Source organism: Chanodichthys erythropterus, chromosome 15 (genome assembly GCF_024489055.1).
Source record: "Chanodichthys erythropterus isolate Z2021 chromosome 15, ASM2448905v1, whole genome shotgun sequence".
Lineage (NCBI taxonomy): Eukaryota > Metazoa > Chordata > Actinopteri > Cypriniformes > Xenocyprididae > Chanodichthys > Chanodichthys erythropterus.
This window is the reverse complement of record NC_090235.1, coordinates 12141317-12155153: the sequence shown is the minus strand read 5'-3', so window position 1 is coordinate 12155153 and position 13837 is coordinate 12141317. Positions and strand designations below refer to the sequence as shown.

The 13837-nt window shown below is 40.7% G+C and overlaps 1 protein-coding gene across 3 annotated transcripts in view; it reads left to right on the top strand.

Annotated features, from left to right (window-relative positions):
* Positions 1 to 13837, top strand: part of LOC137037951 (solute carrier family 45 member 4) — a 60625-nt gene that overhangs the window by 33165 nt on the left and 13623 nt on the right. For all 3 annotated transcript variants that reach the window (XM_067412395.1, XM_067412396.1, XM_067412397.1), the window contains one exon: positions 12845 to 13033. In XM_067412395.1, coding sequence (XP_067268496.1) covers positions 12845 to 13033 — 189 coding nt within the window. The remainder of the gene's footprint in view (positions 1 to 12844; positions 13034 to 13837) is intronic.

Genomic DNA, 13837 nt, shown 5'->3' with positions numbered 1-13837 from the left:
CTGCTCAAGAATCATTTATGATTATTTTCAATGTTGAAAACAGTTGTGTACTTTTTTTTTCAGGATTCCTTGATGAATAGAAAGTTCAAAAGAACAGCATTTATCTGAAATACAAAGCTTCTGTAGCATTATACACTACCGTTCAAAAGTTTGGGGTCAGTAAGAATTTTTATTTTTATTTTTTTGAAAAGAAATGAAAGAAATGAATACTTTTATTCAGCAAGGATGCATTAAATCAATCAAAAGTGACAGTAAAGACATTTATAATGTTACAAAAGATTAGATTTCAGATAAACACTGTTCTTTTGAACTTTCTATTCATCAAATAATCCTGAAAAAAAATATTGTACACAAATATTTTGTACAATTGTACACATTAAATGTTTCTTGAGCAGCAGATCATCATATTAGAATGATTTCTGAAGGATCATGTGACACTGAACACTGGAGTAATGATGCTGAAAATTCAGATTTGATCACAGGAATAAATTACATTGTGAAATATATTCAAATAGAAAACAGTTATTTTAAATTGTAATAATATTTCACAATATTACTGTTTTTTTTTACTGTATTTTTAATTAAATAAATGTAGCCTTGGTGAGCAGACGAAACTTCTTTTAAAAACATTAAAAATCTTAGTGGTTCCAAACTTTTGGACTGTACTGTATATATACTGTATATATACTGTATATATATATATATATATATATATATATAATACCTTGAACATTCATTAATACAGTTGATTCACAATATTCATAAAATATGACAAGATCTCAGAGTTAAACTGTCAGAAAAAAATCATTTTAATTATGTCAGATAACACTTAAGCAAAACATGGTCAGGTCAAAGTGTCTTTGCTATCCTCACTTACAGAAATGAACTATAGTGTCCTGCACCCACTAGTAAAAATAGTTCAAAAATATAAAAAATGTCTGAATATTTTTTGGTTTTAATTTAAACAATACATTTAAATACTTTATTTAAATTTATTATTAATGTAATTTATTTTTATAATATATTTTATTTAATTAGATATAATACATGTGTTTCTTATTTTATATAATGTAGGAAATATGTATTTTTATGCAGTTATATTTTTCTTTAAAAAAAATGACATTTACAATTTCTCCACCTGTATATAAATGATGAAACTGTTTAAATTACGCTGTAAGCTCTACGCTAGTCTTGCATTCTGAACCTGGTTGCAGCTCACGACCTGGTGTCAGTCCCGCTTGCTGCAATGCCTCATGGGTACGTCACATCTCACACACAGGGCACAAGAATTCATCGCACACCTGCTTTGTCAGCCCCGTCACCCCTGCGATCTGTCGGTTATAGATGCATCTTTTTGGCTGGTCTATGGAAAACTATGGATTGTAATGTTGTGAGCGCTACATAAAGTGTGTTTGTGCCGTGTGATTTTGCAGGTCTCTATTGTCTCTTATAAATAGCAAAACAATGAACCCTTTTAGGCTGTTTTGGTCAGTCTCTGGCGGATTAGACTTGAGTTCTCATGACCACTCAGACTTTCAGTGGTTTTTGCGGAAACAATAGTGAAACTCATTTAGCATTTTGTTTGAAATGTACTGCGTCCTCTGTGAATTATGTGCCCACAAAAGTAGGAAGTAGAGCCGCCCAAGAGCTGACAGTGACTGGTGTGGTTTCCAAGAAGCAAGACGAATGTGGGGTGTGTGTGTGTGTGTGTGTGTGTGTGTGTAAGGAAAAAATTGGACTAGATCTCCTGTATGTGCAGTGCTGAGTGAGAAAGTGCTGCGTATCGCACTGCTGCAGTGTTACATAACAGAGATGACTCGCTCTGTGTGTGTGTGTGTGTGTGTGTGTGTGTATGTGTGTGAGTGTGTATGTGTGTGTGTATATATGTGTGTGTGTGTATGTGTGTGTGAGTGTGTGTGTGTGTGTGTGTGTGTGTGTGTGTGTGTGTGTTTAAACCCATGTGGTTTAAATGTCCTTCAAGAACAGGAGCTCACTGACAAGAGAAAAACAGATGGACAATATTGGAGGTCAGTTTTCACATTCTAATGACTGAAACACAGTCTCTGACTTGGTAACACACTGGCAACCACTTAGATCAGTGCTGCACATTTGCTGATCTCAGAGCAAGGTTGTGATCTCAGTAAACTGTCCAGATCACCAACCCTAACCAGATCCAAACACCACATCTCTCTCTCTCTCGCTCTGACTCTGTTAAATTATTCATGGTGATGAGCTACGATCGGAGAGGGATGCAGGGTTAATCCGGACACACGCTAGAATGGAACAGAATATGAAACCGCCGTGTTAATATTTTATTCTGCCATCTGCTTGATTTCTGGCGAATCGGGATCAGAGGGCTGGAGAGATTCAGTTTCTGGTCCTGGATCATGGTGGCCCTCACATAGCTTGAATTTGACTTTGCAGAAGATTCTGGCCAAGAATGGGGATATTTCTAAATGAAACAGCATAATCAATGAGAAAATTATGAATTATAACTTATAATTGGTGATGATTTGACTTTGTGATGTTTAGCAGCAGGTGGGTCTGAAATCAGATATGATTTCCTTGAGACTATTTGTTTACTTCTTACTAATTGTCTCAAAAACTCTTGAATATTTTCCAAATCTTTCAGGGCACCACTTGTATTCAGTCTGTAGTCCTCTGTAGTCCTCTGTAGACCTCTGTAGACCTCTGTAGTCCGGTGTTGTCCACTGTAGTCCACTGTAGTCCTCTGTAGTCCGCTGTAGTCCACTGTAGTTCTCTGTAGTCCTCTGTAGTCCTCTGTAGTCCGCTGTAGTTCTCTGTAGTCCGCTGTAGTCCTCTGTAGTCCTCTGTAGTCCTCTGTAGTCCTCTGTAGTTCTCTGTAGTCCGCTGTAGTCCGCTGTAGTCCGCTGTAGTTCTCTGTAGTCCTCTGTAGTCCTCTGTAGTCCTCTGTAGTCCTCTGTAGTTCTCTGTAGTCCTCTGTAGTCCGCTGTAGTCCGCTGTAGTTCTCTGTAGTCCTCTGTAGTCCTCTGTAGTCCTCTGTAGACCTCTGTAGTTCTCTGTAGTCCTCTGTAGTCCTCTGTAGTCCGCTGTAGTTCTCTGTAGTCCGCTGTAGTCCTCTGTAGTCCTCTGTAGTCGTCTGTAGTCCGCTGTAGTCCTATGTAGTCCTCTGTAGTCCGCTGTAGTCCGCTGTAGTTCTCTGTAGTCCGCTGTAGTCCTCTGTAGACCTCTGTAGACCTCTGTAGTCCGCTGTAGTCCGCTGTAGTCCACTGTAGTCCACTGTAGTTCTCTGTAGTCCGCTGTAGTCCTCTGTAGTCCTCTGTAGTCCTCTGTAGTCCTCTGTAGTCCTCTGTAGTCCTCTGTAGTCCGCTGTAGTCCTCTGTAGTCCTCTGTAGTCCTCTGTAGTCCTCTGTAGTCCTCTGTAGTCCGCTGTAGTCCGCTGTAGTTCTCTGTAGTCCTCTGTAGTCCTCTGTAGTCCTCTGTAGTCCTCTGTAGTCCGCTGTAGTCCTCTGTAGTCCGCTGTAGTCCGCTGTAGTCCTCTGTAGTCCTCTGTAGTCCGCTGTAGTCCTCTGTAGTCCTCTGTAGTCCTCTGTAGTCCTCTGTAGTCCGCTGTAGTTCTCTGTAGTCCTCTGTAGTCCGCTGTAGTTCTCTGTAGTCCGCTGTAGTCCGCTGTAGTCCGCTGTAGTCCGCTGTAGTCCTCTGTAGTCCTCTGTAGTCGTCTGTAGTCGTCTGTAGTCCTCTGTAGTCCTCTGTAGTTCTCTGTAGTCCTCTGTAGTTCTCTGTAGTCCGCTGTAGTCCTCTGTAGTCCGCTGTAGTCCTCTGTAGTCCTCTGTAGTCCGCTGTAGTCCGCTGTAGTTCTCTGTAGTCCTCTGTAGTCCTCTGTAGTCCTCTGTAGTCCGCTGTAGTCCTCTGTAGTCCTCTGTAGTCCTCTGTAGTCCGCTGTAGTCCGCTGTAGTCCGCTGTAGTTCTCTGTAGTCCGCTGTAGTCCTCTGTAGTCCTCTGTAGTCCTCTGTAGTCCTCTGTAGTCCTCTGTAGTCTGTAGTCCTCTGTAGTCCGCTGTAGTTCTCTGTAGTCCTCTGTAGTCCTCTGTAGTCCGCCGTAGTCCTCTGTAGTCCGCTCTAGTCCGCTGTAGTCCTCTGTAGTTCTCTGTAGTCCGCTGTAGTCCGCTGTAGTCCGCTGTAGTCCGCTGTAGTCCGCTGTAGTCCTCTGTAGTCCGCTGTAGTCCGCTGTAGTCCGCTGTAGTTCTCTGTAGTCCGCTGTAGTCCGCTGTAGTCCGCTGTAGTCCTCTGTAGTCCGCTGTAGTCCTCTGTAGTCCGCTGTAGTCCTCTGTAGTCCGCTGTAGTCCGCTGTAGTCCTCTGTAGTTCTCTGTAGTCCTCTGTAGTCCTCTGTAGTCCTCTGTAGTCCGCTGTAGTCCTCTGTAGTCCTCTGTAGTCCTCTGTAGTCCGCTGTAGTCCGCTGTAGTCCGCTGTAGTTCTCTGTAGTCCGCTGTAGTCCTCTGTAGTCCTCTGTAGTTCTCTGTAGTCCTCTGTAGTCTGTAGTCCTCTGTAGTCCGCTGTAGTTCTCTGTAGTCCTCTGTAGTCCTCTGTAGTCCGCTGTAGTCCTCTGTAGTCCGCTCTAGTCCGCTGTAGTCCTCTGTAGTTCTCTGTAGTCCGCTGTAGTCCGCTGTAGTCCTCTGTAGTCCTCTGTAGTCCGCTGTAGTCCTCTGTAGTCCTCTGTAGTCCTCTGTAGTCTGTAGTCCTCTGTAGTCCGCTGTAGTTCTCTGTAGTCCTCTGTAGTCCTCTGTAGTCCTCTGTAGTCCGCTGTAGTCCTCTGTAGTCCGCTCTAGTCCGCTGTAGTCCGCTCTAGTCCGCTGTAGTCCGCTGTAGTCCGCTGTAGTCCTCTGTAGTCCTCTGTAGTCCGCTGTAGTCCGCTGTAGTCCGCTGTAGTCCGCTGTAGTCCGCTGTAGTCCTCTGTAGTCCGCTGTAGTCCGCTGTAGTCCGCTGTAGTCCTCTGTAGTCCGCTGTAGTCCTCTGTAGTCCGCTGTAGTCCTCTGTAGTCCGCTGTAGTCCGCTGTAGTCCGCTGTAGTCCTCTGTAGTCCTCTGTAGTCCGCTGTAGTCCGCTGTAGTCCTCTGTAGTCCTCTGTAGTCCGCTGTAGTCCTCTGTAGTCCGCTGTAGTCCGCTGTAGTCCTCTGTAGTCCGCTGTAGTCCGCTGTAGTCCTCTGTAGTCCGCTGTAGTCCTCTGTAGTCCTCTGTAGTCCGCTGTAGTCCGCTGTAGTCCTCTGTAGTCCGCTGTAGTCCTCTGTAGTCCTCTGTAGTCCGCTGTAGTCCTCTGTAGTCCTCTGTAGTCCGCTGTAGTCCGCTGTAGTCCTCTGTAGTTCTCTGTAGTCCTCTGTAGTCCTCTGTAGTCTGTAGTCCTCTGTAGTTCTCTGTAGTCCGCTGTAGTCCGCTGTAGTCCTCTGTAGTCCGCTGTAGTCCGCTGTAGTCCTCTGTAGTCCTCTGTAGTCCTCTGTAGTCCGCTGTAGTTCTCTGTAGTCCTCTGTAGTCCGCTGTAGTTCTCTGTAGTCCGCTGTAGTCCTCTGTAGTCCGCTGTAGTCCTCTGTAGTCCTCTGTAGTCCTCTGTAGTCGTCTGTAGTCGTCTGTAGTCCTCTGTAGTTCTCTGTAGTCCTCTGTAGTCCTCTGTAGTTCTCTGTAGTCCTCTGTAGTCCTCTGTAGTCCTCTGTAGTCCGCTGTAGTCCGCTGTAGTTCTCTGTAGTCCGCTGTAGTTCTCTGTAGTCCTCTGTAGTCCTCTGTAGTCCGCTGTAGTCCTCTGTAGTCCTCTGTAGTCCTCTGTAGTCCGCTGTAGTCCGCTGTAGTCCGCTGTAGTTCTCTGTAGTCCGCTGTAGTTCTCTGTAGTCCGCTGTAGTCCTCTGTAGTCCTCTGTAGTCCTCTGTAGTCCGCTGTAGTCCTCTGTAGTCCTCTGTAGTCCTCTGTAGTCCGCTGTAGTCCTCTGTAGTCCGCTGTAGTCCGCTGTAGTCCTCTGTAGTCCGCTGTAGTCCTCTGTAGTCCTCTGTAGTCCTCTGTAGTCCTCTGTAGTCCTCTGTAGTCCTCTGTAGTCCGCTGTAGTCCTCTGTAGTCCTCTGTAGTCCTCTGTAGTCCGCTGTAGTCCTCTGTAGTCCGCTCTAGTCCGCTGTAGTCCTCTGTAGTCCTCTGTAGTTCTCTGTAGTCCGCTGTAGTCCGCTGTAGTCCTCTGTAGTCCGCTGTAGTCCGCTGTAGTCCTCTGTAGTCCTCTGTAGTCCTCTGTAGTCCGCTGTAGTCCTCTGTAGTCCGCTGTAGTCCGCTGTAGTCCGCTGTAGTCCTCTGTAGTCCGCTGTAGTCCTCTGTAGTCCGCTGTAGTCCGCTGTAGTCCGCTGTAGTCCGCTGTAGTCCTCTGTAGTCCGCTGTAGTCCGCTGTAGTCCGCTGTAGTCCGCTGTAGTCCTCTGTAGTCCTCTGTAGTCCGCTGTAGTCCTCTGTAGTCCGCTGTAGTCCGCTGTAGTCCGCTGTAGTCCGCTGTAGTCCTCTGTAGTCCTCTGTAGTCCTCTGTAGTCCGCTGTAGTCCGCTGTAGTTCTCTGTAGTCCTCTGTAGTCCTCTGTAGTCCGCTGTAGTCCTCTGTAGTCCGCTGTAGTCCGCTGTAGTCCGCTGTAGTTCTCTGTAGTCCGCTGTAGTCCTCTGTAGTCCTCTGTAGTCCGCTGTAGTCCTCTGTAGTCCTCTGTAGTCTGTAGTCCTCTGTAGTCCTCTGTAGTCCTCTGTAGTCCTCTGTAGTCCGCTGTAGTCCGCTGTAGTCCTCTGTAGTCCGCTGTAGTCCTCTGTAGTCCTCTGTAGTCCGCTGTAGTCCTCTGTAGTCCGCTCTAGTCCGCTGTAGTCCTCTGTAGTTCTCTGTAGTCCGCTGTAGTCCGCTGTAGTCCTCTGTAGTCCTCTGTAGTCCGCTGTAGTCCGCTGTAGTCCGCTGTAGTCCTCTGTAGTCCGCTGTAGTCCGCTGTAGTCCGCTGTAGTCCGCTGTAGTCCGCTGTAGTCCTCTGTAGTCCGCTGTAGTCCTCTGTAGTCCGCTGTAGTCCTCTGTAGTCCGCTGTAGTCCTCTGTAGTCCGCTGTAGTCCGCTGTAGTCCGCTGTAGTCCGCTGTAGTCCTCTGTAGTCCGCTGTAGTCCTCTGTAGTCCGCTGTAGTCCTCTGTAGTCCGCTGTAGTCCTCTGTAGTCCGCTGTAGTCCTCTGTAGTCCGCTGTAGTCCGCTGTAGTCCTCTGTAGTCCTCTGTAGTCCGCTGTAGTCCTCTGTAGTCCGCTGTAGTCCTCTGTAGTCCGCTGTAGTCCGCTGTAGTCCTCTGTAGTCCGCTGTAGTCCGCTGTAGTCCTCTGTAGTTCTCTGTAGTTCTCTGTAGTCCTCTGTAGTCCTCTGTAGTCCGCTGTAGTCCTCTGTAGTCCTCTGTAGTCCTCTGTAGTCCGCTGTAGTCCTCTGTAGTCCTCTGTAGTCCTCTGTAGTCCTCTGTAGTCCGCTGTAGTCCGCTGTAGTCCGCTGTAGTCCTCTGTAGTCCTCTGTAGTCCTCTGTAGTCCTCTGTAGTCCTCTGTAGTCCTCTGTAGTCCTCTGTAGTCCTCTGTAGTCCTCTGTAGTCCTCTGTAGTCCTCTGTAGTCCGCTGTAGTCCTCTGTAGTCCTCTGTAGTCCGCTGTAGTCCGCTGTAGTCCTCTGTAGTCCGCTGTAGTCCTCTGTAGTCCGCTGTAGTCCTCTGTAGTCCGCTGTAGTCCTCTGTAGTCCGCTGTAGTCCTCTGTAGTCCGCTGTAGTCCTCTGTAGTCCTCTGTAGTTCTCTGTAGTCCTCTGTAGTCTGTAGTCCGCTGTAGTCCGCTGTAGTCCGCTGTAGTCCTCTGTAGTCCTCTGTAGTCCGCTGTAGTCGTCTGTAGTCCACTATGCACCTGACACACCAAGAGCAGGAGAGCACCTGTTTCCTGGCATTGCTTTGCCTTTTGTCCATTTCTAGACAGTTTGACCCTCCTGACCTTCCTCTTCCTGTCACTCTCACTCCAGATTTCTCTCGTTTGTCTCTGGTGTGTTGGCAAGGCTTCTTGTTTTCATAGGAACAGGCTGTTGTAATGGTGATGGCAGACTAATGACATGTTTTTTTTCAGTCTTATGGTTTATTGGTGCTTCCCATGTGACCGTATGTAGTTCACTGTGTGTGTGTGTGTGTGTGTGTGTGTGTGTGTATATATATATAAAATATATGTTTTTCATTAAATGTTTGTTTTGATTTATAATATCATTATATACATAAATCATTACATTTTATTTTTATATAATAAAATAAAATATAATATGCATTTCTAAATAAACATTAATACATTTATAATTCATATGAATAATTAATAAATATTTCAATTATTATTAAATTAGTAATAAATTCAAACATGATTCCGCTGCATGATTTTGCAGATCAGAGGTCATATGAGTGGAAGTGATTGGAAATGAAGGCTAGTGGAACCGGCTCTGAAAACATCTAAATAAATCGGGAAGGAAGAGTTTTGCCTTTCTAAGTCAGTGATCCATGCTGGGAAATCCAGCTAGCAGGTGGTAGCTAGTTTCACATGGCTTCTGATTGGCTGACCTGGTGTTGACCTGTAGATCATCTTTTTGTGTGTGTATTGATGGAGTTTGCCTGATAACTCAGTGAGACACAGCTCTTCTGTCTTTTAGCTACAGTAATAATTGTGTGTTTCTCTCTTTTAGAAAGTACTTCCTCCGGTTTGACTCATTCTGCTCTCAGTATTGTTCACCGTTTTTGACCTGGTGGGAAACAAAAATCTCCTGAGATTATTTACTGAAATCTCTCAAACTTCCTGTTTGGATGTTTACTCCACATATTTTTCAAGGAACAAATAACTTGCTTACCAGCTGATTCAGATCTTTTGTTTGTGCCTCATCTCAGTGTTTGTGTGTTTAACTGCAGCTTGCTCACAAAGACTAAATATATATATATATAAAAAAACACCTCAACAAAACCGAGGAAGAGGAAGCGGACTGGCTGTCGATGGTGGCAGGAAGATGTTGGTGGCACTGTGAGGTGAAGCCAGCCCGTTCCCAAGCTCGGGTCTCCTGCGATGAGAACGCAGATCCTGTCCTGACTCTGATAAGGCTCTCAGAAAACTTCTCAGGACTCCAGTGGACGTTTTTCCCAGAGGATCATGAGTTTTTTTTTTGTTTTTGTTTTTTTGTTTTTTGTGGATCCAGGAATGGGACCAGCAGGTGCAGTGGCTCTATTCCAGTTGATTTCTGACAGCATCCGTGAGAAAAACGGTGACTTTCATAGTCGTTCTGTTTTTGTTTTTTTTACCACACAGAACTGTGGGATTAACAATTGTGAGTTTTTTTTTTATTTATTTTTTATTATATTATATTACATTACATTACATTACATTACGTAATATAATATAATATAATATAATATAATATAATATAATATAATATAATATAATATAATATAATATAATATAATATAATATAATATAATATAATATAATATAATATAATATAATATAATATAATATAATATAAATACATACAGGCATATATATTTATACTACTATATGTATAGTATTTGATATAGTATTTTTTAAACTATATATCTGTATTGCATTATTAAATCTAGTATATAATATTGCAATACAGATATAGTATGTAACTGTTGCAATATTATATGCAATATATATATAATTATTATTTAATATTTGAGTGTATTTTAGTTACATATAAGTATATATAAGTATGTGTGTATATATATATGTATGTATGTATGTATGTATGTATGTATGTATGTATGTATGTATATATATATATATATATATATATATATATATATATATATATATATATATATAATAATTTTTTTAATAATTTACAAATATTTAAATAATATTTTAATGTATATTAGTAATATATATATATATATATATATATATATATATATATATATATATATATATATATATATATATATATATATATATATATATTATATTATATTATATTATATTATATTATATTATATTATATTATATTATATTATATTATATTATATTATATTATATTATATTATATATATATATATTATATATATCTCCACTCCAGTTGTGATACTGTGACTCTTTGAATCATGACATATGTAATAAAAATGGTGAAGCATTTGATATCCTACTGGAATCTTGTCAGGTTCCCTGTTGAAGTCATGTCAAACTGATCCTTTTGGCAAAGTAATGTGACTGGGTTGCTGGACACAAATACCTGTGCTGTGTTTGCATTGGAGTCATTCGTCTCAGTGACTCCGTCTCAAAGGTTGATATCGTTTGCTGACCCCTGTGAAGCCGCACTGGGCGTCTCTTGCATAAGCTCAGGAATGTTCTCCGCTGAACTTGACTCCTCAGCGCTCCACGCTTCACGTAACAGACCTATCAGCCTTTCTGACCGCAGACGAGCCTCTCAGAGGTGAAGAGACACTGACTGTGTGTGTGTGTGTGAGAGAGAGAGAGAGAGAGAGAGAGAGAGAATCCTATTATGGCTTTAAACGTCTCCTCTGTGTCACACACACAAATCTGTCTCTAAAGATAGAGTTGATTCCTGTGAGAGTAATCGTTGCTATGCCAATCTCTGCATGATCCGCAGTGTGAGGTTATGAGCGTTTTAACAGCCAGAACAGAATTCTGACGTGGTTATGATGATGGAGGTTTATGATAGACAGCTGGTGTGTGTGGTGTTTGTTCTGGCTCTATAACAGCCTCACAGAGCAAACACACTCCAGCAGCCGCATGAAGACATGCTTCAGACAGACTCTGATCGGCCGAGCTCTCGGTCTGGATGACAAGTGCTTGGTGGATTTATGACAGATCTCATTTTCATGTACAAACATACTCTTCAAATGGCCAACAGATTGGTTTGTTTTCCTTTCTGGAAATACTGATCTGTTCTGTAACAACACAATGAGCTTAAATGCCACCTTTCAAAGCCCAGTGAACACACAGACGAAGCATTAGAAAGCATCAAATGCACATTTCTGACATAAATGATGCTCCTGAAGGCACAATAATACCTCTGATACTACAGACGGTCCAGTTATTGTTCATATTTCTTTGCTGGTGAGTCTATCATGCTTTGCAGATGTGAAAATCATATTTTTTTTTGCTTTGAAAGTGTCATAGAATTTTTTTTTTCTTATATTTATCTCTTCTGCGAGCAATTAATTATTTTATTTTATATTTATTTTATGTTTTATATTATTTTTTTAAGAATTATTTTTTCTTTTACTTATCTTTTCTGAACTATTTTGTTATATAATAATATTCTGAATTTTATTTTATGAATTTATTTTTTCTTTTTTTTTCCTGAGCACTTGACTGAATTAAATTTTATTTAATAATTTTCCTAATTTTATTTTATTTTTTACTAATTATTTTTTCCTTTTACTCATCTTTTCTTTGAGCACTTGACTGAATTATTTATTATATATTTTATTGATTAACAGCTAATTTTTACTCATCTTTTCCATGAGGTGACTCCATGAGCACTTGCCTAAATTTTTTTTATTTACTTTCAATTTTTCTTTCAAAATGTAAGTTCCTCTATGAAATTCATTTTCATGTTTTTTAACCCTTTTATGAGAACATATTTGTTTTTCTATCTATATAAAATAACCTTTTGTCAAGTACATCAGTTGATTAATTTATATAAATTCGTAATTGTGAGATATAAACTCGCAATTCTGAGAAAAAAGTCACACTTTTCCCCCTCACAACTGGACATTATAACACAAATGTGAATGTATATCTCACAATTTTGAGAAAAGAAGTCTGGATTGCGAGATGTAAATGTTTTATTCCGTGGCAGAAACAAGCTTCCATATATCTAACTAGGCTAGAATATTAATAACTAAATCAGATAATTCAAGTAAAAAACAAAAGGAAAATCTCACGGGAGACATTTTTTGCCCTTGCATTTGAAGTGTTTTGTTGTTGTGGGCTGTTTGCATGACTTTCTTCTTGAATGATGAAGTGTCTGTAGTTCAGCACTAACAGGCCAGCAGAGCTCCCGTCTGATCCGGGAACAATGAAAGTGTATTTTTATTGGTAAGATGGAGGTTTGCCAGGCTTTTAGGGGATTGTTTACCCCATAATGATTTCCACAGCGGCATTATTTATGATTCGAATCATGTGAGTGTGTGTGAGAGAGTTATTTGATTAACGTTTAAAGCCTGTTACTCTTACAAACAATCTGCTTTATCGTCTGATCCTATTTTCTTATTGAATCTGGTCATAAGATCATAACTTTGAGTGCCAGGTGTGACTAACCCCAAAACTTACTCGAATCGAGGTCAGACACACTGTGTGACCTATAATATGAGTTATTGTAAATATATAAAAAATATTATAAACACAAAAAATATGATTTATGCATTTTAAATTCTTAAATGTTTCTTTTATGTACGACTGTCAAATATGCATTTAGTAGTTTGTGTTAAAACTCTGTAATCCAAATGGATGGAAATTTTATATGCATTTCAAATACATTAATCTTAAATAGTTTTTTGAGTCTAAGTGGAGATATTGGATAATGTTATCCGTAGCATTAGTATTATCAGCATCGATCCGGTTAGGCTGAATTTCAGGGTTTTTTTCTTTCATTGTAATGAGTAAGTTTCTTCTCTAAGGGGGTTTTAATGGTTTATAATGAGTAATAATGGGTCTTTTATCATATTACCGTTAATGCTGTTTTCTGAAAGCAATACGCATAATAATAATAATGATATGCAACACTAAACTGCCTGGAACAGCAAGATTCACAGGAAGTGACATCAGATGTGTGAAGATAATGTTGTGTTTGTCCTGTTCTCAGGTCTTCCAGAGCAATACTACAGCCTGACATGGTTCCTGAGCCCCATCCTGGGCCTCATGTTCACCCCTCTGATCGGCTCGGCCAGTGACCGCTGTACGCTGCGCTGGGGCCGACGGCGGCCCTTCATCCTGGCGCTGTGTGTGGGCGTCCTGCTGGGCGTGGCTCTCTTTCTCAACGGCTCACTGATAGGTGAGGAAATGATTATTTATATTCTTAGTACATGTTGTAAATACCTGGTCTTTACACTGAAATCATTCCCAAATGCACTTTTTCCTACCGAGGTTTTTTAGATATGTACCGTGGTAATACCCTGTTTTGTACAATATTCTCTTGACTATGTGTCACATGCTTTGTGTGTGTATCAGCATGAACTCCGTCAGTCTCTATGACATGGGAAAGGACTAGGAACCAGTTCACAGGGAACTGTTTCCTGTTGTGCCCCTTTTTACCTTTCATTGCCTATCTGGAACAACTTCCTGTCTCCACGGCTAGCTTGCCGCGCGCCGACTCCATTGTCAGGAAGAAAGCGTAATACTCACCCTACCGCTGACATACACACAGCTATGAGTCTAGTTAGTTTCCGCCCTCTATGCCTGTTTTTACAGTTTCAAACAATAAATTATAACAATGTTTAAAATAATATTAGAAAGAAATGTATTACAAATATTTAGTTTTTATTTTATTTAAAAATGTATTTTATTTTATTTATTTATGTATTTATTTTTATTTGTGCACCACCATGCTAGTATTTTGTGGATGTCACCAAGGCATTGCTATTTTATTTTATTTTATTTTATTTTATTTTATTTTATTTTATTTTATTTTATTTTATTTTATTTTATTTTATTTTATTTTATTTTATTTTATTTTATTTTATTTTATTTTATTTTATTTTATTTTATTTTATTATTCATTTCATTTTATTTTATATATAACCATGTTTAAAATAATACTAGAAAGAAATGTATTAGATTTATTTTGTATTTTTTTTTA